This window comes from Rousettus aegyptiacus, unplaced genomic scaffold (assembly GCF_014176215.1).
Source record: "Rousettus aegyptiacus isolate mRouAeg1 unplaced genomic scaffold, mRouAeg1.p scaffold_m13_p_9, whole genome shotgun sequence".
Lineage (NCBI taxonomy): Eukaryota > Metazoa > Chordata > Mammalia > Chiroptera > Pteropodidae > Rousettus > Rousettus aegyptiacus.
In genome coordinates this window covers 90,254,468-90,278,411 of record NW_023416312.1, presented here as the reverse complement: position 1 = coordinate 90,278,411, position 23,944 = coordinate 90,254,468, and the positions used below count along the sequence as shown (strand labels likewise).

The 23,944-nt window shown below is 37.6% G+C and overlaps 1 protein-coding gene and 2 pseudogenes across 1 annotated transcript; all 3 read left to right on the top strand.

Annotated features, from left to right (window-relative positions):
* Nucleotides 1-8,814: 8,814 nt before the first annotated feature.
* Nucleotides 8,815-10,255, top strand: LOC107503210 (annotated as a pseudogene).
* Nucleotides 10,256-11,637: 1,382 nt separating this feature from the next.
* Nucleotides 11,638-14,313, top strand: CUNHXorf66 (chromosome unknown CXorf66 homolog). The gene is made up of 3 exons (XM_016131159.2): nucleotides 11,638-11,725; nucleotides 12,314-12,461; nucleotides 13,416-14,313. Exons 1-3 carry the CDS (start codon nucleotides 11,638-11,640, stop codon nucleotides 14,311-14,313), a joined length of 1,134 nt encoding a protein of 377 aa, XP_015986645.1.
* A 5,367-nt stretch (nucleotides 14,314-19,680) lies between these two features.
* Nucleotides 19,681-20,998, top strand: LOC118607754 (annotated as a pseudogene).
* Nucleotides 20,999-23,944: the final 2,946 nt, after the last annotated feature.

The following is a 23,944-nucleotide window of genomic DNA, read 5'->3' as shown; positions in this document are numbered from 1 at the left end:
TCAAATTCTAAAATTCAAGTGGATAAAGTTAGAAAATGTGCTTCTATGATCTGAGTAGGTTAGTTACATTTGAACTCTTCACGTCTATGGGCAAATAAAGGGTCCAAATTTGATTGATATTTTTTTTTATTATAAGGCCCTTATTCACATGGGATCAATTATTTTTAACTTTTTATTTTGATATAATTTCAAACTTAAAGGAAAAGAACTTCCATGTATCCTCTAAGATTCACCAGTTGTCTACATTTCCCCCATGTGTTAGTCCAGATCCTCTGCAAAGCAGATTCCAATGAGGGATTAAATGTGCAAAAAATTTATTAGAGGAAATGTCTCTATTAAGAAAGGACATGCATTACTAAAACACTGTAATAAAGGACCCCAGATCATATCCTAAACCTGCAGACACTAATGCTGATCTACTTTCTCCCTATTGTAGGTGAGGTTTAGGACACAGCTGTTGTTGCTGTCAGGACAGATTTTTGTTCTGATGCTTTAAGAATTCAGGAGGACAATTTAAGACTTTTGAGATATATGTTATTTAGAAAAGGATTAAATTATTTTATTTTACTAAAAATATTCATTTTGAAATATTAAGATAATTCTCACTTTAAATAAACTCATATCAAAAATCAAACAGTACATTTAAACAATTTGAGTTGTAAACCATAACATTTTTACATAAGTCGAGGACTGTGTATTAAACAAAGTGAACCTCTTTTAGGGGGAAAAGTGACTTATTTTAGAAGTGAGCTGTATTTAGAAAGAAAATAAACTGTTAAATTAAAATACAGTTTTGTCATATTATATGATGCAATAATTGAGGGTTGGTCAAAAGAGGTCAGGGCTTGCAGGTGGGATCTGGCAAATACTGCAAGTCAAATCAGGCAAGACATGATAGTTTAGCCAACTAGGTAGGGGTCAACTCATTATGCTCCACCTATGGCAATTTCTTTCTGTTCTCTAAATGCACCAACCTCTGGCCTAACTCAGAACCCTTTCTGCCTTGGTAGACTGTTTGTATCCCAACAAAACTCACATGTTGAAACCCTAATGCCCGAAGTGATGGTATTAGGAGGTGAGACCTTTGGGAGGTAATTAGGTCATGAAGATCATGAGATCACTGCCCTCATGGGATGAGTGCTCTCATAAAAAAGGCCCCGCAGAGCCCTAGCTACTTCTGTCACATTAGAATATGAAAAGAACTTTGTAACCTGGAAGAGGGCCCTCATTCAACTCTGATCTTGGACTTCCAGCCTCCAGAATTGTAAGAAATAAATTTATTTTGTTTATAAGCTACCCAGTCTGTAGTATTTTGTTATTGCAGTGAATATGGACAATGACACTTTCCCAAATGGTTCCTTCTTCTCAAATACTGTCCCTTTGCCCCATCCAGTGATCCAGTTTAATGCCACTGAATTTGAAAACATACAAATTTGACAAACTCCTAGAAACCACAGTGACATACCATTTTGCACTAACTAATTTGGCCAAAATTTAAAATTCTCACATCCTCCAATGATAGCAAGGATCTGAATCAATGGAAATTCTTATATACTCTAGTTGGAATACAAACTGATACAACTACTTAAGGGAAGAATATTAGGCTATCATGTAAAAGTTGAACATTTGCATTCCCTATAATGCAGCTGTTCTCTTCCAGGTATATTCCCTAGAGAAATTCTTATACACATGCACCAAAAATCAAGTACATGGACATTTATAGCAGGACTGATGTAATAGCGGAAAGCTGGAAACAAGCCAAGTGTCCATTAACAAGAGGATGAATGAGTACATTCTGGTACATTCATATAATAGAGTCCTATACATCACTGAAAAAAAAGAACTGCAAGTACACACGGCAACATGGATGGAAGTCACAAGCAATTTTCAGTGAGTAAAGCAAGTCACAAATAAGTCAGACAGAGAAAGACAAATACCATATGATTTTATTTATATGTGGAATCTAAAAAAACTAAATAAAACAGAAATAAACTCATAGACAAATTATTGGCTGCCAGATAAGAGGGTGGTTGGGGGGCTTGGGGAAAGGTGAAGAGATTAAGAAGTACAAATTGGCAGTTATAAAATAGTCATGGGAATGTAAAGTACAGCATAGAGAATATAATCAACAATATTGTAATAACTATGTATGGTGTCAGGTGGGTACTGGACTTATCAGGAGGATCACTTTGTACATTATATAAATGTCTAATCACTATATTGTTCACTTCAAACTAATATAATATTATATGTCAACTGTAATTGAAAAATAAAATTAAAAAATACAAATTTTTATTAAAAATATCAAAAAAGTAAAAATAGATAAAGCAAGTTACAGAAGAAATGTAAAATATCTTTCCATTTTTATATATTTCAGAATTAACTAAATACATAAAAATGGAAAACTAGGGATACTTCTGGGTTATAACATTAATGAAAATCAAGGGAATGAAAAAAGTCAAGATCTAAGAGCAAGGAGGCAAAAGTATAGGGACACACAGGGAAATTCAATGCCATTGATGGTGTTTTTTCTTTAGTTGGTGGATTCGTAAGTATTCATTTTTTTGCTTAGCTTTATAATTTATATTATATATAATCACCCATACTCCTTTGTATGTAATTTCCTAATGAGACTTTTTATTTTATATTTCTTGTTTATATTCTCAATTTATTTTCAGAACATCCTGGCTCTGCTACTTACAAGCTACTTAGCCATTCTGAGCCTCAGTAGGCTCATCTGTAAAATGAAGACAATAATGCAATGATAATGCCTACCCAGCTGGCCCCTGGGAGGACTATTGTGAGAATTCCTTGCCTGGCACCTAGTAGCGCTAATGAGCAAACCTAGCAGCCTGAACAGGTTATAAAGATTTAGTAAAAGCAGTCAGTCTTCCTTGATTAAGAACTTATATTTCTCCTGGTGTCCTTCCCTCTTATCCTCCACCCCTGGAGGGAAAAATGTCTCTGATCATTAGAGCTCTTTTCAAATGAAAGCTGGGTCATTATCTCCACAGCACCTGTGTTCCTTGCCCACATGATGGCAGAACAAGCAAAGAACTGTGAAATGGAAACTGAACTGTCAGGATCTCCTTTTGAGGATATTCAAAACCTTCTAGAAAGAAACCTATTGCAATTTCACTAATGTCAGTCACTGAATAAATTGAGGCTGAACCAGGCAGTTGAGATCAAAAATGTTTTTCACCTTTTATGTGATAATCACTAGAGCACATTAACAGGCATGTGAGATTTAAAAATAAACAAAACATAATTTATAGTCCTACAAATGCTTCCTGCAAATTCTCACTTGAGGTCTTATGCATATTTATGTATGAGTTTGTGAAGGCACTTGAGGGCACACATGTGGACACATATTATAAGTGTGTGCAGGTGGAAACACACATGCATTTGCACTGGCAGGGAAGTCTTGATAGTAAGCACAGGGGCATAAGGAGAGAAAGTTAATAACAGCCTTCTCACAAGAAATGCTCAAGCCTGCAAAGAGAAGGTGTCTTGGTAACGTCTGGTAGGGGAAAATTTCAAATTTCAGTGAACATTAGCCTCAGCCTCTTTCTACCTCAGCAGCATGTCCTATGCTATAGAGATCTGGCTGGGGACTGCTGTTCTGAGACCAAACATGTTGGGCCTGCCTTTGACCCAGTAATCTGAATTAATAGCTCAGAAACCTCTGTGGTATTAACTTATTGTCAACACACACACCACACCAATATACATGTTAGAACTTTCGTGGTTGCAAATAACAAAAGCCCAATTCCGATTAGTGAATCAAAAGAAGAAATATATAGATACATATAATCAAACAGCCAAAAAGTCACAGATGCAGATGGCCTCAGGGACAACTGAAATTGTAACTCTCTTGGAAAATTCTTTCCATCTTTCATCTTTATGTCTCACTTCATGTCATTTTTATTCTTTCAAATTAGCTTACTCCTGCCAACAGGGGCCATGGCACAGGCAACTCTGAATTCACATCTTTGCCAGGTTTACCGCCAGTGGTGCAAAAGAAAGTTCTGAACCAAAATTGTTTGAAAAACTTGGTAAAGCCTTGACTGGCCTTCCCTGAGTCATATGGCTAATGGTAAACCAATTAGTATGAACAGACATAGGAAACTATTACTGGTCTAGCCTAAGCCACATGCCTACCGTTGTGGCCAAGAGAGGGATTCTAGGATTGCTAGCCATTATCAGGACAAGGTTGAGGAGGGAGAAATGGTTTTCCAAAATAATGGATTTTTTATTCTAAGCAGATAGATCAACTCATCATGATTGTGAGAAAAAAAGAGCACAAAATTATAGATAGATGATAGATAGATGATAGATAGATGATAGATAGATAGATAGATAGATAGATAGATAGATAGATAGATAGTCAACTTTGTTGATTCTGTTGTATATATCTTCTATCTCCATAATAATTTTGTATCTATTTGATTTGTCTTGTACCGAGAGTAGTGTATTAAAGTCACCTTTATTGGAAGGTCCAAGCAAGATGGTGGAGTGGATAAATGCTCTGCTTTCTTCCTGCCATGGCCACATTAAAATTATGACTAAGTTATAGCACAAACAACCATCTGAAGACCAATTGAACAGAAGTCCTATAATTGTGGATATAAAGAAGCCACATCGACATGGTAGGAGGGGTAGAGATGTGAAATGGGCTGGCTCCACACCCATATGTGGTAGTTAAGAGTCTGGAGGGATCTCTCAGCTGTGGAGGGCACTTCCCACTGAGGAACAAGGGGTCACAGCCCCACACCAGGCTCTCCAGCCTGGAGCAACACTACTGGGAAGAGGACCCCCCACAATATCTAGATGTGAAAATCAGTGGGGATTCTGTCTGGGTGGGACAGAAGATAGCTATAAACCCAGGCATCCTCTTAAAGGGCCCATGTATAGACTCACTACCTGCAGGCACTCACCCTAGGCTCCAGCAAAGGGACAGCGGCTAGGAAGGTACCAGAGGCGTACATGGAGAGACTGAGCCATGTGGTTTCAGGGTGAGAGCTGGCGAGGCTGACATTATACCTGTGTTGAGACCTCTTCCTCTGTAGCCAGTGGGCAGGCACCATCTTTCCTGGGTTGAGCCCTCCCCCCACATGGTCAAATCTGAATCTGCATTGGATTGGTGAAATCTGCTTGCTCTACCTTGGAGGGATAGCTGCCATTATCTCTTTGTTGATCCCTCCTCCCATACGGTCCACAAGTAGGCTCCATCTTTCCCATGTTTAGCCTTCCCCCAACATGACCAAATCTGAATCTGGTGAAATCCACTCATATCACCCAGGTGACTCCCTGGACCCTGTCCCATCCAAGTCCTGCACTGCTAGAGGTACTTTCAGCAATGGGCAGCTAGCTTAAGACTGAGCTACAGTCTTTCATGAACAACACTCAGAAATCCATGGGCCCCAGGTGGGTGGCAGCTGGCCGTGGTGTGCTCTGAGCCTTTTGCTGAGTGGCCCAAGGCTCAACATTGGGGCTAAATCTGAATCTCTATTAACCCGGTGAACACCACTTAACCCACCCTGCTGACTCCCTGAGATCCCACCTCACCTAATATACGTACAGACCAAAGGTCTTTTAGTAGCTAGCCTTACAGGAAGCCAGCAGGAGGCAGAAGGCCCTGGGCCTTTTGCTGAGCTCTCCAGGCATGGTATTGGTGTCAGCAGGCCTCAGTTTGCAGCATGACCTCTCTGACATGCCTTGAAGTCCAGCACAGACAGCAACCAATGACAGATTGTTTTGTAGCTCCTACCAGGTAGCCCCGGGCCAAATACAGACAATTGATGAACATGGCCTGCATGGGAACCCCTTGGAAGAGGCCTCAGGACCAACATACCTTGCGGACAGCTTAAGATGAAAAAAGAGCACTACCTGATTGGCCTCACAAGGGTCAGACACAATGGGTGGTCTCAGCAGGCACTGGAACCCACTGGGGCAAATCCTGCTCTCTCAGTTGAGCCCCTGGAGAGCAGCTTGTATCCTATGGTCATGGCCAATATTCACAGCCAGTCAGCCTGAGGGTCAACCCCTCCCACTGATGTGTCAACAGCAATCCAGGCTCAACTATAGCAGGAGGATACACACAACCCACACATTGAGCACCTCACTCAGGTGGCCAGGGAGATTGTGCCACTGGGCCCCAAGGACACTTACAATATAAGGCCACCTACAACATAAGGCCACCCTATCAAGACTACCTCTATCTCATAGATAAAATCAAACAGAGAGGCAGCCAAAATGAGGAGACAAAGAAACATGTTCCAAAAAAAAAAAAAAAAAACAGGAGAAAACTCCAGAAAAAGAACTAAACAAAATTGAGACAAGCATTCTACCAGATACAGAGTTCAAAACATGGTTATAAGGATGTTCAGTGATCTCAGTGAGGATTTCAACAAAGAGATAGGAAACATAAAAATGGAGAGAGAAGACATAAAAAACGAACCAGTCAGAAATGAAGAATACCATAACTGAAATAAAGAGTGCATTAGAGGGAATCAACAGTAGATTAGGTAAAGCAGAGTCTCTAATCAATGATTTGAAAGAGAAGGTAGTAACCATGTATAGTGCCAGGTGGGTACTAGACTAATTCAGGGGATTTCTTCATAAATTAAATAAATGTCTAACCACTGTGCTGTCAACCTGAAACTAATATAAAATAATATTGAATGTCAATTGTAATTGAAACAAAAAATAAAAAATATAAAGACTCATATTTCTATGGGTCTATCTATGTTTCTTTATATCTCTTCTACTTTTTGCTCTATAAAGGTAGATGCTAGGTTTGTTTGGCAGCTGCTCACTTTCCTTTCTTGGGTTCTTCTGCTGCCCTTTCTGGTATCCATTCTTAAACCTCCTTCCAGTCCCCTATTTATGCTTTTAATGTCACAGGTATTATTTGCTGGCCTACTTTGCTGACTCTCTAAAGATAGACATTATATCCAATATTAATAGCTAACATTTCTTGGGCACTTATTGTGCGCTAGGCCCTGTGCCAAATGCTATACATGCATTATTTAATTTAATCCTCACTGTAGCCCCCATTCAGAAGCTTCAATTATTATTCTCCTTCATAGATGAGAAACCTAAAGTACAGAAACATTAACTTGCCCAAGTGTCACCAATCTGGTAAATGGTGAAGCCAGGATTTTAACCCAGTCTAGCTCCAGACCTGTGCTATAATGTAAATGCATAGAAGAGGAACTTGAAGAACACACACCAGACTGTTTGAAATCCATTACCTCGGGAGAGCAGAATGGGATTGGGCAGAGATAGCGGTCAATTTGGTCCTTTATGCTTTGCCTTGTAAATGTTTACATTTGACTCTGTTTTTTGTTTGTTTATATGTTTAAGTTTCTCTTTTATCTGGGCTTTGGCTCTTTAAAGGAACTTATTTATGTATTAGTTATGTGGTTTTAAAATTTTTTATTGTGGTAAAATATACATAAAATTCACCATTTTAACTCTTCGGTGGTATTAAATTCACATTGTTGTGCAACCATCACTATTGCCCATCTACAGAACTTTTATATCATCCCAAACTGAAACTCTGTACCCATTAAACAATAAATTTGCATTCTCCCTTCCCCCAGCCCCTAGTAACTACTATTCTGCCTTCTGTCTCTATGAATTTGACAACTCTATGTACCTCATAGAAGTAGAATTACACAGTATTTGGCCTTTTGTGACTGGCTTATTTCTCGGCATAATGTCTTCAAAGTTCATCCTTGTTGCAGCATGTCTCAGAATTTAATGCCCTTTTAAGGATAAATAATATTCCCCTCTATGCTATACCATATTTTGTTTATCTATTCATCTTTTGATGGATATTTGGATTGTTTCCACTGTTTGGTTATTGTGAATAATGCTGCTATGAACATGGGTGTATACATAGTTGTGCAATTTTTTAAAACTCTGAAAAACAATACTTCTAGAATGATCTCATTTATGTTTAGTGTGTGTGTGCATCATGTACATGATATGTATGTAAATGTGTACCAGAGAGGTGCACATGAAACTTGAGTCATTTTATCTCTAGAATGAGAAAAGAGTAGGATAGTGGAAGAGCAGACTCTATAACTTTTTATTCTATATATTTCTGTATTTTTTCATTTTGCATAATGACAATAGATTAATATATACCTTATGCAATTTTAAAAGGCAATTAAAACTAAAGATGAAGATTTCAGGCATCACGGAAGGCCACGGGCAACAAATATTTAGAGCCATTTTAAAGTACCCAAAAGAACCAAAGTCATAAAGGAAAGCTGAAATACCTCTGTGTGATTTCAAATTTTTATAAGGCACATATACATTTTTTTAATTAAAAAAATACCTAATGGGAAAAAAATCAAAGGCCCACAGTAGAACTGCACTGGCAACTGAGGCCCAGAGGAGGGCAGTAGAAAGCCATGAGGAGGAAGCCCCAGAAAGGTTCCTTTGTCTCACCTGGAAAAGGGCTGAGGATTCCAACTTGGCCTTGCGCAAGCTAGGATAGGATTGGGTACTTCTGATTCCACTGGCAATGGTGTTGGTTAAACTTTGGAAGCAAGACAATCAAATAAAAGTGGAGATATCAGAAAAGTAGAGATATCAGAAAAGTGGCAAGGGTTCAGCTCTGGAGAGCCAAGGAGAGAGAAAGCAGGAAGAGGCATTCTTCACACAATCAACAAACAGCAGTCTAGGGGCAGATGTCCTAGAGAGAGTTCTAGGGGTCTTGAGGACAACACAGCACTGTTTAAAACACTGGGTGTATCCTTGGACCTTGTTCTTCTGGTTTTTAAAGTGACAAGGGTAAGGATGGCCCTGCAGGCCAAAGATGCAGAGCTGGGATTAGGGGGCAAGTGCAAGGTCAGATTCTATCTTTATTTAAATATTTGATAACTTGTATATCATGAATTTTTTGCATTAATTTTTTTAAAATATTATAGTAAAATATTATTTATCTTGATTACTGAGTGTTTGGGCACTACTTAAACTTTGTGCCAGAGGCAAGTGCCTTGCTGGGCCTCAGCCCAGTTTTGGCAACAATAAAAACAATAACAACATCTAAAACAAGAAATGGAATTTTAGAGTACATCTATAATACACAATTTAATCAAACTGTACCCCAGAATTTCTGAGTGAAATGAATTCTAATATGCCAGTCATGTAAACCTACAAATAAAATCATATAAGTCTATATTAAAGCAAAAAAAAGTAGTTTCTAAACCACTATGAATATGAAGTTAATGTTCAAATTAATTTGGAAGCTATTACTGGCTTAAAGATATTGTCTATCACTTTTCTGCACTACCTAGAGAAGGGCCCATATGGCACTCTTCTTGGTTCCCACATAACTTAAAGGGAGACTTTCACAACGTCCAGAGCCCTTGAAGTCCTGCAAATGAAGGAGGATGTCCTCTAATACCTTGCAGCAGGAACACACCTATGTGGCACTGACCTTGACTTCCAAGTGGAACGATACATCTACAAAAGGAAAAGTTATGCCATCTATATCATAAATTTGAAGAGAGCTTGAGAGAAGTTTCTGCTGGCAGCTCATGCCATTGTTGCCATTGAAAACCCTGCTGATGTCAGTGTCACATCATCCAGGGATACTAGCCAGTGAACTGTGCCGAAGTTTGTCGCTGCCCCTGGAGCCACTCCTATTGTTGGCCGCTTCACTCCTGGTACCTTCATTAACCAGATCCAGGCAGCCTTCTAGGAGCTTTACTTCTGGTGGTTACTGATACCAGGGCCGACCACCAGCCTCTCACAAAGGCATCTTATGTAAACCTGCCCAACATCGCCCTATGTAACACAGACTCTCCTCTGCACTACGTGGACATTGCCATCCCTTGCAACAACAAGGGAACTCACTTAGTGGGTCTGACGTGGTGGATGCTGGTCTAGGAAGTCCTGCACATGCGTGGCACCATCTCCCATGAACACCCGTGGGAGGTCATGCCTGATCTCTACTTCTACAGAGACTCTGAAGAGATTGAAAAGGAAGAGGAGGCCACTGCTGAAAGGTTGTGACTAAGGAGGAATTTCAGGGTGAATGGACTGCTCTAGCTCCTGAGTTCGCTGCTGTTCAACCTGAAATCGCAGGCTGGTCTGAAGACATGCAGGTGCCCTCTGTGCCTATTCAGCAGTTTCCTACTGAAGACTGGAGCATGCATCCTGCCACCAAATACTAGTCTGCACCACCACTGCTCAGGCCACTGAATGGGTAGGAGCAACCACTGAGTGGTCTTAGGTTGTTCTTCCACAAAGTCTGAAACTAAATGGAAATAAGGTTGACAGAAAATAAATAGTTTCTTTAAAAAAATAGATTGTCTATCAACTATCCATCATTAGGAAAAAAAACACTGATTTTAAAAAGTTTACACATACATTCTTTCACTTTATAAGCATTATTCAAAAATCATTTTGTTCAGAAATAAAATAATATTATCCTGTTTTAGTTTTTTTCCTTGCTTTATTGAGATGCAATTGATATATAACATTGTGTAAAAATAACATTTTCTGATCTTTATACTGTTAAAAGGTATTTGGGGAGCAGCATTATTTAAAGTTTCAGGGTAAAAGTGAGTTGTATTTTTCAAAAAAAAATTAATTTTGTTCTATTCCAATGATCCCAAAAGGATGATTTCAAAGGCTGCTATCTTTATAGGCCATGTTCTTTTATCTCTTTTCTCTTCATTTGACGGATGAAAAAATAGACTTAGAGAAAGGCCCTTAGCACACAACCCTTTTATAAGGGTTACCCACTCCAGCTTTATTTCCTGTTATCTGCTCCCCTACATTATTCATTTTGGCCATGTGGAAATGAAGTTTTCTCAATCACGCCTTGTAAATATTGATTTCTCTATCTGAAATATAATGTTCTTTTCTTCCTTTTGAAGTTCAAGGAATTCCTACTCTCACAAAAATTTAAAACCCCACCTATACTCAAGGGTCATCTACAGGAGTCCCAACTCTGGACACATACTCGATCTGTGTGCTCCTCTGGCACTGTACCATGACATCACACCACCCACTGAATGATTATTTACATGTCTGTCTCTTCCATTTGATTTTGAGCTCCTTAAAGGTAGAACTATGTCTATTTGAATGTTCTGTGCTTAGTGCAAAGCTTCCTGTCACATAATAGTCACTCAATATTTTTATTGAATGAATGAATCACCCTTGCTACCTTTCATGCCACATAGGCTACCTATCATCAAGTTCTCAAATTCATCAATTTTTCTCTGTCTTCACCACCACTACTCTGCTTCAAGCTACAATCCTCTATCATCTGGACCACTATAACAGCCTCCTAATTGTCTTGCTACTTTCTTCTGCTTATGCCCCTCCAATCTATTCCCTATACAACAGCCAGAGTGATTTTTCTAAAATGTAGATTTTAATATGTCACTCTCTAGTCAAAAATTCATCGGTAGTACTCTAGTTTTTCTTAGAATAAAATCCAATGCATTTAACTTGACCTAGACAGAAGCTCATGCTTCCCCATGGTGAGATTATGTTGTCAGACTATGACATGAAATGATAATGATGTCATAAACCCCTTGCACAAGCTGAACCATATCAAATACAGCAGTTTCCTTGGTAGAAAATCATTTGAACAAAGCCCTGGACATGAATCTTTTTATTTATGTCCTACTTGTGTCCATTTGGACAAATAGCTGTTTAAATACAAACCAAACTAATGGATCTTCTACTACAGGTAAGAATTTACAATCTATTATATTATGCATTCAAACACTTAATCAGACAAGGTAGCTGTGTTTAAGAAATCTGCTGTTTCTTGGATGTTACCATTAGTAAGTCTTTAAGAATTTCTAGGATAATACCTGAGGGTTATCCTTCTGTGTGAAAAATCTAAGCAACATACAAGCATAAAGAGTACAGATGTATTGTCCCCCTTCCCCACCCAATCCACCAATCCCTACCCCAAGCAAACTAGATAATACTATGTGAATGAACCTGGCATAGTATCTAACACATATACTCAAGTTTATTCACACATGCAAGACACACACTCTCAAAAACTTAGGTAATAGGGTTATTAGAAAGCAATGATGCAGAGGTAACCCAGGGAATTATACTGATTAGCCAGAAATGTCTCCAAGATTTGGCTTCTAGACTGTGGCTGGGGATATGACTGAGAGAAGAAAACGACAGTAGAACACTTATACTTAAAAAAATCATTGATGAAAAGATTTGATTTTGACATATAGTGGTAAGCCACAATCAAAATGGGAGAAAGCTTGGTTACTTAACACGTTTTCTGGTGATATAATCTCTTTGACAGGAGCTAAGCACCTTGAATCAATGGAGATCAAGCTGGACAGTTTTAGAAGACGTCTACTCATCATTGTAATTGGTGTTATAATCATAGCTTTTGCCTTTATCTGTTTTTGTTTTCTCCATTATAATTGTGTGGGTGATGAAGCAGAAACGTAAGTTTTACACCTTTGAATTAAGAATGTAAGGTCTGCGCTTGTGTGTATGTGTGTACATATAGTGGAGGCTTCATTGTTGTTGTGGTCACTTAATGTTAACTTTAGACTTCTAAAGAGTTACTAATATCTTATGGGTGGATACACTTAAATTATATCAACTCTTAAATATTCTCAAGTATATTATCAATTTTAGCCAAAGTCGTGTCCTATTCAGGGTTAGGCTGAGCCCCAGGCTATTAATTTCATTATAAACTGAGTCTATGAAAAGAGGATATGACTATCTGAATAAGACAGGGAAAATGAAGAAGGAGAGAGAGAGGGAGTTGGGTCTCTGCATTCTAAAAACAACAAAACATTTTTGGTAATCTACCATTTTAAGATGTATTAACATGAAAAAATATTCATTGTTGTTCTCATTATCTGTCCCTGCCATTCATGCAGAAGGACCAGCCTGACCCTGATATTGTGGTTTCCTATAAATATCCCAATCCAAGGACTGATGACTAAAATATACCAGTGCTCCCTTCTTTTAGGTTTAGAGGAATATTGTGAATATAAATATGCATGGATAGTGTAAGTATAATAAGAAAACAATGACTTCAACTTGTGACATTTTTATAAGAAGTTTAATTTGGGGATTAAATTAAATTATCTCTCAATACTAGATTTGAAACAACTTTGTATTTTTCCATATGTAGACTACACAGTTATCTAATGTGGTTGAAACAGTAAAATACTAGGCATGAATTCAATATGAGTTCATATCTGTGACCTGACTCATGGCTTCTTATCACATTCCAATTCCTACTGTGTTCAATTTCCTACTAGAGCCAAAACAAACAAACAAACAAAAACAAAAGTCTAAACTGACACAGTAAGTTTGTTTACTTGTGATAGTAAAAATACTATTTTGTTTTAAATTGTCATACTCTAAATTTTCTTTTTTTTCAGAGCCAAGAAAGAAGGTATAGCAGTCAAGACATCCAAGTCATCCAAAACATCAATCAGTGAATCCAAGACAGCCAGTCCATGCATTTTAGAAACAGACTCCATGCTACTCAACGTAGAGAAGTTATCTGAACCCTCAAGTCCAGAGAAGACATCCACGCTATCCAGTACAGAAAAATTAATCAAACCCTTGAGTCCAGAAATGCCATTGAGATCATCTAGTACAGAAAAGTTAATCAGACCATCAAGTCAAGAAATGCCATGTAAGTCATCAAGCACAAAAAGGGTATTCAGGTCATCATCCTACCTGGAAAAGTCACATAGAACATGCAGTCTAGAGAAGTCACATAAGCTAACTTGTTCCCATAAGCTAGTCAATCAAGTCAATTCATCCTATTCAAATATGGCAGTCAAGTCAACTTGGCCAGCCAGTCTACAATATCCAGTCAAGACAACTGAGTCGTCTTGTCCACCCTGTCCATACAATCAAATTTTGGTACCTGAGCCATCTAATCTGCAGAAATTTGGAACCAGGATGTCCTTCGGACATTCTAACATAAAAACATTAGTTAGTGTAGGTAGAGCAGAAGTGTTATCTAGACCTCAATCAGTTAAGTCCTGTCAATGTTACCAGGAAAAATGCCTTACATGCAAAACTACTTCTAAGTCTTGGTCCAATGATATTTCTAAGACCAAGAAGACAAATGCTCAAAACACCCCTTTTCTATTTGAAATGAACCCTTTTCCCAAGTCCTTTCATAAGGTAGATTCCAGAGACAATGTAGTCTATGGCAATGCAAGTGACAGTGACAAGATTACATATGACAGTGAGGATGACAGTGATAGGGAGATAACCATTATTTGCGACAGGAAACCCAATGAAGGCATCCCAAATAATTAAGGGTTCAATGGAAATACAAACCACCTGTGAAGAAGCAAATGTATACCAACTATTTCATCATCTACAGATCACTATAGAGATTAGTCCTGGCCATCTTAGAAGCAATTTATTTGAAAAATATTAATTAAATGTATAACATAGCAAATGATTTTATGGTAGTTATTATTGCATTTTAAAGGCAGAAGGCTCTTTTGATGTAGCTTACTTAGATCTGGTCACTTGTCCGGGAACCATAAACATACACACATACACAAATCTAAAAAGAAATTGCATAACAGGTACCCTGGACTCCTCCTTCCCTTGGATTAGCCCTCAATTAAAGTCCCACCCAATTAAGTTTATTTTTTAATGTTTACATATAGTTAGCTGTATGCTTGGTTCTGGCTGAGTTGGGAAAACTCCTGATAGCTATTTCTAATAGCACTGCCTCTTGTGACTGCTACCTAAAGTGAGGCTCCAGCCTCTATCACCCACCCCTAGGGTTCCATGACAGTCTAAGTATTCTAGTCTTCATAAATCTCAACGAGGCTTTTCATTATTTTTGTTACCCTTCAAAATGGTAAAATGATTTTGCCCTGTACATTCTCAAAAGGCCCAATACGAAGGTCTGATCATCTAACCATTTTCCTTATATGGTGCCTTCCCACTCTGAATCAATGGGGATGGGAAGGGGAGGGGAGAACCTTGGAGTTATAACTTCCCCACTGATGAGATGTTGTTGTCCTTGCCTTCTTCCAGGAGCATGGATGAGAAAAGCAGGTAAAGTCCTAGATTCCCAGCCTATATTCTAGTACAGTGAGGTTAGTCCTCTATAACATCTAGCAGGCATAAGTTAAGTGGCAGTGGCTAGCTTGTACTGCATGTGTACTATTTGTCAGGCATTGTACTAGTGTCTTTATGTTTTGTGGGTCCAAAGGTCACAATCAAGTTTGCTGATTCACTGAAAAGACTCACAAGACTTAATAGCAGGTTATACTCATGGCTAAGCATTAGTAGAGCAAAAATAGACAGGCCAAGAGCAACAGGAAAAATATGTGAATCAGGAGGAATCGAGAGAGGTCAGGCACATGCGTTTGAATACTTCCCCATCTGGGACCACTTAGAACATGCTTTCTCTCTAGCAACAAATTAGAGGGGCATGTGTGGAATGTCTCTGTCCAGAAAAGCCTGTTTGAGTCTCTGGGTCTGAGGCTTTTATTGAGAACTGGTCAAATAAGTACATCATGCTACATGACCAGCCATGGCAAGTGAAACTCAGGATCCCAACAATGAAACCAGAAGTATATCATCAGTGTTGATGTTTATACAAAGCAATTTTGATAAGCTGATATGGCATTGTCCATTGCTCCAGGTTTATAAAACATAATCAACACCTGTTAACATAAGATTCTGAGAGCCAAATTCCCAGGTATTGGCCAATGGTCAATCATGGTTCCAGATTCCCTTGAAGACATACAGGGACTAAACAAACAGAGCTGCTGTGTTGACACTTTCTCACACTTCACATATTTTATCAATGCTCAATAGTCCCCCATTATGTGGAGAATTATATGAGTTAACGAAGGCTCTCTAATGTATAGTAAGATCACAACTAGTAATTGGTTGAATTGAGATATTAATCTATGATTAGCTTATGCTCAAACTTTCATTATGCTCTACAGCCTTCTAACTACCAGCTTCTAGGGTACTTGCCTGTTCACAGATTACCCAGTCCATTGGTGTGAGCAAAATCCCTACTTTACCTTTAAGCAATCTGGCCATTCTCCCAGGCTACCAGGGGCGCATAAAGATGTATTATGTTCATTCAAATATGACTTCCCCATTGCCTCTGCCTCTAGTGGTGGTCCCCTCATGGGGTCTATCCCCATCATGCAATTCACAGAAAGCACTAAGTAGCTGCTTATGTATAAAAGCGTTAAAAGATGGTATATGCATTTAAAAAGCATTGTAGATTACAGACTTGATTCTCTACTGGCATTACTCTTTTATAAAAGACAATCTATAAAGGGTTAGAATTCTTTTGGGTTAGAAAAGCCTGGTCTTTTTAAAATTCACAAATAGAAGCAAAAGTTCTGATCAAATATTTAAACTATTTACTATGAAAAAAGTTCAAACATATACAAAAGCAGAGCAAGTAGTATAATGAAGACTCATATAAGCATTGTTCAGATTCAGCAATTTGTCACTACATGGCTAATATTGTTTCATTTATACTCCTATCCATTCTTCTTCTCATTTATATCATTAAAAGACAATGACTTTTAAAATACATAAACATAATACCATCATCTCACCTAAAACTTAATAAAAATTCTTAATATTTATTATCCAGTCAGTATTCAACTTTCCTCATCTCTCTCCTAATTTGTTTTATGGTTGTTTTGTTCAGATGATGTTGATCAGTATTTGACAGTATCTAAGACTAAGTTTTTTAAAATCAAAATTACAATTTCATTATCTAACCTGGCTTCTTATTGTAGGATGATTTTGGAGTTAATCTGAGCTGTCAGTAGCATGGAAAATTGGAAAAGTCAAAATCGTATAGTTTTTAGTTTAAATTCAACTGATGTCTTGGTAGGCAAAGCCAAATAATCTAAGCTCTATTTTCTCTCCCATATGAAGCTAGAGACTTGTAATACTTTAAAAGCTGTGAATATTAATATCTAATAAAATGACTAACTGCCAGTGACAACTAATGATAATGACATCTTAAGAACAAGTTATCTGCATGACTATGTATGTTCCTTTTTAAACCATAGTTAATTATAGAGTAGGAGTCTACAGAATATTTGAAGCTCACTCAATCTGCAAAATTCTAAGTGCATTAAAGGGGGCTTCACACATAAAACCAGTATAGCATATATAATAAAAATATGTACCATGAGTCAGAGAAGAATTTTGGCAAAAAAAAAAGAAAAAATTACCAGTCAAAATTTGCCTGGGTAAATCATTAAAATAATTAAATCCTATCTCTCCAATAGATAGTCTTTAGCAATTCTTGCGAATGTCCTGATTTAAGTGAGAGTCCCACATTTCTGGTCTTCTTGTGGCATTGTCTCATCTCTAATGGTACTTTACTCCTTCCTTCTTTCTTGCTGTTTCTTTCCCCTTGTTCAGCAAGAGTCAGTGTCATATGCTCAGTAAGCCCATGGCTTCCTTACATTTCAATTTTCCAGAGGCCACTGTAAAGTCAGTTTCAAGCATGATGCTTCCCTCTCAGACCATCCCCACTCTCTTTCTGTTGAATCCACCTTCCTTACACTCATCTCCGAAACTCAAACCTTGCTCCAGGCTATAAGACTGAAATGAATTCTATTTTGCTCCTTTTATTCAGTACAGCTCTTTCTAAAAACCCATCACTTTAAAAAAAAAAAGTGCCAAAAGGTCAGATTTCAAACATTATTCACATATATTTTTCTAAAGGAAGTTATATAAACAAGGAGTTGAAAGGATGCTTAAAGTTCCTCTCTTCTACCCTCCTTGAGGGAAAAGGAGCTATGAAGAACTAAAAGAATGCTTGTTCAGCAAGAAGAGCACTTTGCACTAGGCTAGAAGAAGTGAGCTGACTGTGGCATAGTGCTGGGGATCACAGACCTTTAAATGGCCACTAAAAAATATGATACACCAGATATAGGATGTTTATGTTGGTGTCAGGCAGGGACTTATTAAAAGTCTTCAGCTTTATCAGTTTGCAAAATCCTACAGTCCCTGCCTCATTGTGTGCAATCCCTAAGAACTAGAAGCAGCAAAGGAAGGGAAATAGAAATAGGAAAATAACTCTGTTGGAGCTTCAGCCAAATATCTCTTAATTGTAACCCATATACAACCCTCAATTATTCCTATACTGCTGTGACTTTAGAAAACAAGGGTTAAGCATGATTAATTAGTTTTGCAATTATTTATATAATGCATAGAAAGGGCCATCTATAAAATAAGCAAGGGCTAATTATAGCTTACATTGAAGACCTTTCAGATAGTTTTACTTGTTTAGAATTATCCCTTCATATGCCTGAATCAAAATAACACATTGAAAAGACTGCTGAAGGAGATAGATAAATTGCCATAAATCTGTTATATATAAGTATTTTACCTTAAAAAACAAAATACAGAAACAATATAGCTATTTTTCTCTGAATAGTAGAAATCTGTTGATAATAAAGAATTCATATATATCCTCTGTCATCAGTCTCTTCCCTTAGTGATCTATTTTCCTATTTTTAATATTGTATCAAAATGACCAAAATGCAGGTAACTGCAAAGAGGAAAAGAAGAAACAAAGGCCTATGGTAATGAATGGCTGGGATATTTGATCCTGGAAATATGGAGAGTATCTATCATATATAGACTTTCTCTGCAATTTTACAAAATAAGAAAATCAATGTCAAATTGTATGGCTACAATTGGAATACAAGAATGTGACTGAGCATCTTACCTTTAATTTCCATATGTTCACCTAAATAAATATAAAGGTGCTCAAAACAAATTAAACAAAATTTTAAATATGATAGGACTACTCGCAGATATTACAGATTATTAGCAGTAAAGGTAGTCAGCTTCTGAAAGTGATATTTGTTTGAAAAAAGAATATATCAGTATTGTGTAAACAAGTCTCATTTGTAAACCTTTTGTTGAAAGAACAATGATGACAATGAGTGGAATTGTCAAAAATAAAGTTTTCTCTTCTGATCTCTTGAGGCTAATATAGGAAACAATATGAACATATCACATAGGCACTTAGAAAACTAAAGTGATGGGAGGTAAGCTATTTCAGGACCATATGCCAATTGCTAGACCAATGGATTTTCAGCAAACCAGTCTGGACTATTATACTACTCTAATTCATGTCACTTTCCTTTTGTTATTACTGTTACCATGTACTAAACAAAAAAAGTCTAAAATAGAGATTTGTGGTGCTCTAGAGCTTTAAACCACTTTTATGTTGTAGCCAGTCTCCCAAAGAACACCTCTACTATTCATTAACTAGGGTACTGGATGCTGAACTGGAAGTAAATAAAATTTCTCTGGTGACTATGACATCTCATGGGTACATATATATATATATACACACACACACACACACACACACATATACATATGTATACATATATATGTATATATACATATACATACACACACATATATATCACGCACCAGACTTTGTTGTTTTGTTGTTTAGTTTCTTTTTCTAAAGTTCACATTTTATTGTACACTTCTATTGTACCACAGGTAATATGGATCAAGTTTTATTCAAACACGTAAAACCTCAAAAGGACTACCACACAAACATGCACATTGAAATACTTTTGTAAGAAGTACTCAAATAAGAGGAAAAACAAATCCAAGAGATGCTGCAAGGGATACGTGGTTATGGAGTTTAAGAGTAATGAAATATGGGATACTATAGGGGGTCAAGATAGTGATGTAAGTAAATGCTATGCTGGTACCTTTCACGGACACATCAAAATTATAACTAAACTATAAAACAACCATAACTGAGAATCGCCTGAAGTATAGCTGAACAAAAGTCCTACAACTAAGGATATACAGAAGGAGCCACGTTGATACTAGTGGAGGGGTGACGAAGAACACACTGGTCCCATACCTGCATGTGGAGGTTAAAAATTGTGAGGGATATCTCAGCTATGGAGATCCCCCTTGAGGAGTGAGGCTCCCCATCCCAGGGTTCCAGTGGCAGGGAGAGAAGTCCCCACAACTTCTGGCTGTGAAAACCAGCAGTTTGCAGCTGAGTAAGATGAAGGGTGGCTAGAGTCCCGGCTATTCCTCTTAAAGGGTTTGCATACAAATTTATGTGCTGACAGACTTCAACACTGGGGCAGCAACTTGAAAGGTGCCAGGGACATACAGGGAGGAGCTAAATTGTCTGGCTTCAGGGAAAGAGGGCTAGAGGGGAAGCTTTCTCCCAGATAGAAGTGCTAGCAGAAGACCTAAACTTTTAGGTTAGAGCTTTATTTCACCACACTTTGTTGAAACTGAGGTTTTTCTCACTATTTCTTGGGGATATGGTTCTTTCTAGGCTTTTTGCAGCAATTTGAGAGTTTTGAGTATCACCTTCCACTCAAACCCTTTGGGAGACCTTGGAGGAGCTTCAAACTGTGACTAGACTTCCAATGGACTCACTAAAGAAGTTTAACCCAACCTTGACCCTGGAGTCTTCTCAGGTGCCCAGTGAAGAAGATTCAGCCTGCTTTTCAAGCTGTCTCGGAAGTACTAGCCAAGAACCTTAGTAACATGACTCTCAACCCTAGTACTGAATTCCCCTCCCTTCTACCAAAATTTTCAGCTCCACGGCAGGACAGAGAAAAGAACTTACAGGGGCTGGGGCTGGAGCTGGGTCAAGGCATATGCTACAGGATGAGACATGGAGTAAGGTCATTGGCAGCTACTCAGAAAGAAAGGATTCAAAGGATATTACAAGTTTATTAGATACCGCATCCTTTCTCTGCTTTGAAAAGACCCACAGGAGAGGAAAATTGAGATTGAATTCAGAAGATTTAGAAGTACCTGTCATTATTTCCTGTATCATGGAGATCCTCCTGATAATATTAGCATGGAGAATAATTATAACATGGAGTTGATTTGCAGAAACCTTATTCTTGCACTGTTTTTTCTTGCTAGTAATTTTAGAATCATTATGCAGCAGCTTGGAAAAGCTACTCTATGTTAGGACAGATTGTATACCAATATTTTGATAACCTATGATATAAGTTCTATGATACCTTTTTTCTTGCATCTCTTGTCTATTTTGATAGTAATTTATAAGAAATCTATGCAGTTTGCATACATAGGACTTTGATATACTTCAGTTTCACTTTTTTATTTGACCCAAAGAAGCACTAATAGGATGCTGAACTTCAACAGAGAACTTCAACAAAGAGATAGGAAACATAGAAATGGAAATATAAAACATAAAAAAGTACCAGTCAGAAATGAAGAATCCAATAACTGAAATTAATATATATATACATATTAGAGGGAGTCAACAAAAGATTAGGTGAAGCAGAGGCTTGAATCAGCGATTTGGAAGATACGATAGCAGAATACACCCAATCAGAATAGCAACAAGAAAAAATCCAAAAAAATGAGGATAATTTAAGGAGCCCCTGGGACAACATCAAGTGTAACAACATTCACATCATCAGGGTACCAAAGGAGAAGAGAAAGAGCAAGGAATTGAAAATCTGTTGGAAGAAATAATGACAGAAAACTTCCTTAACCTGGCAAAAGAAATAGACATTGGAGTCCAGTAAGTGCAAAGAGTCCCAAACAAGATGATCCAAACAGGCCTATACCAAGACACATCATAATTAAAATGTCAAAGTTCAAGACAAAGAGAGGATCTTAAAAGTAGCAAGAGAAAAGCAATTTGTTACCTATAAAGGAGGTCCCAAAAGACTGTCAGCTGATTTCTCAAAAGAAACTTTGTAGGCCAGAAGGGATTGGCATGAAATATTCAAAGTGATGAAAAGCAAGGACCTATAACCAAGTTCATTCTACCCAGCAAAGCTGTCATTGACAACTGAAGGACAGATAACGAGCTTCTCAGACAAGAAAGAGCTAAAGGAGTTCATTACCACCAAACCAGTATTACAAGAAATGTTAGAGGGACTTAAGAAGAAGGAAAATAAAAAAGACAAATATATGCTGCCTATTATAAGAAACTCACTTCAGATCAAAAGATACACATAGACTTCAAGTAAAGGGATGGAAAAAAGATATTTCATGAAAATGTAAAAAAACAAACAAAAAAGCTGGGGTAGCCATACTTATAACAGAAAAAATAGGTTTTAAAACAAATGCTATAATAAGAGAGAAAGAAGGACCCAGTAATCCCACTTGCTGGTATTTATCTGAAGAAACCAAAAACACTACTTCAAAGGGACATGTGTATACATCCCTTTGTTCATTGCAGCATTATGTACAGTAGCCAAAATATGACAACCCGGGTGTCCATCAATGGATGGATTGATAAAGAAGAAGTAGTGCACATATACAAATGTAATGTTGCTCAGCAATAGAACAGAATGGAATCTTGCCAAATGCAACTACATGAATGGACCTAGAGGGTATTGTGTTGAGTGGAGTAAGTCAAACAGCGAAAACAAATGCCATATGATTTTACTTATATATGGAACCTAAAGAACAAAATAAATGATCAAACAAAACAGAAAGTCATAGATATCAGGAATATTTTAATGGTTGTCAGATGGGAGGGATGTTGGGTGGATAGGTAAAAAAAAGGAAAGGATTGTACTGTATACTTGAAACTAAAATAAATAAATAATTTTTTTAAAAAGAGGAAGGGATCAAGAAGTACGAATTGGTAGTCACAAAATAGTCATGGGGATGTGAAGTATAGCATAATAAATATAGTCAATAATATTGTAATAACTATGTATGGTGTCACACAGGTACTAGATTTATCAGGGTAATCACTTCATAAGTTATATAAACACCTAATCACTATGTTTTACACCTGAAATTAATATAATATCATATATCAACTATAATTGCAAAATAAAAAAATATATTTTAAAAAAGGAATAATGGAATCCCTTGGTATTATGGGTTGAATTGTGCCCCCTCTGAAATTCACATGCTGAAGTCCTAACCCCCAGGACCTCAGAATGTGACCATATTTGGAAAGAGGGTCATTGCAGATAAAATTAGTTAAGATGAGGTCATACCATAGTAGAGTGAACCCTTAATCCACTATTACTGGTGTTGTTATAGAAAAGGAAGAACTGAACCCAGACAAGCAGAGAAAATGCCAAGTGAAGACTGAAGTTACGCTGCCACAAGCCAAGGAAATACTTGAAGCTAGAAGAGAAGCCTGGAAAAGATCCTTCTCTAGCACCTTCAAAGGGGAACATGGTCCTATTAACACCTTGATCTCAGATTTCTAGGCTTCAGAAATATAAGATAATAAATTTCTGTTGTTTCATCCATCCAATTTGTGGTACTTTGTTGTGACAGTCCTAGGAAACTAATATACTTAGTGAAGTTTGCTACTGCCTTAATAATAGCTAACATAAAATAATAGAAAAATAAGAAAGGAGTGCTAAGAAGGAAGTGTCTTTTCATACTCCATCCCTTGCACTGACTCCTCCCCACTGTAAAAGCAGTGACTAATATGATTGTACAGAATTTAATATGCATTAGGTCACATATCACTAGTTGGTAAGGACACTACCTTGAAGGGTGACTTGTGTTTGTCATGCTCTCTGTACAATCTATGACTGTCTTTGTGAGGCAGCCCTGTGGTTCTTATCCATTTTGCTTGTTGAGTAAGTACTCTGGTGTCTGTTTTAAAACTCTAGTGTTCTCTCTCTCTCTCTCTCTCTCGCTCTCTCTCGCTCTCTCTCGCTCTCTCTCGCTCTCTCGCTCTCTCGCTCTTGCTCTCTCATTCTCTCGCTCTTGCTCTCCCCCGCCCTTTCTTTCCCTACACACATATGAATATGCAGTTTGGTAAGATTACAATTCAAGTACAAAATCAAAGGCCCTCTTCTTAAGTCAAAAGTCTAGGTTGTATCCACATTCTACCTCTTAACAGTGCTCTGTATTTGGTTATCGGGGCTCAGCCATCCATTAATGAATAAATCAGTCCTTTGGT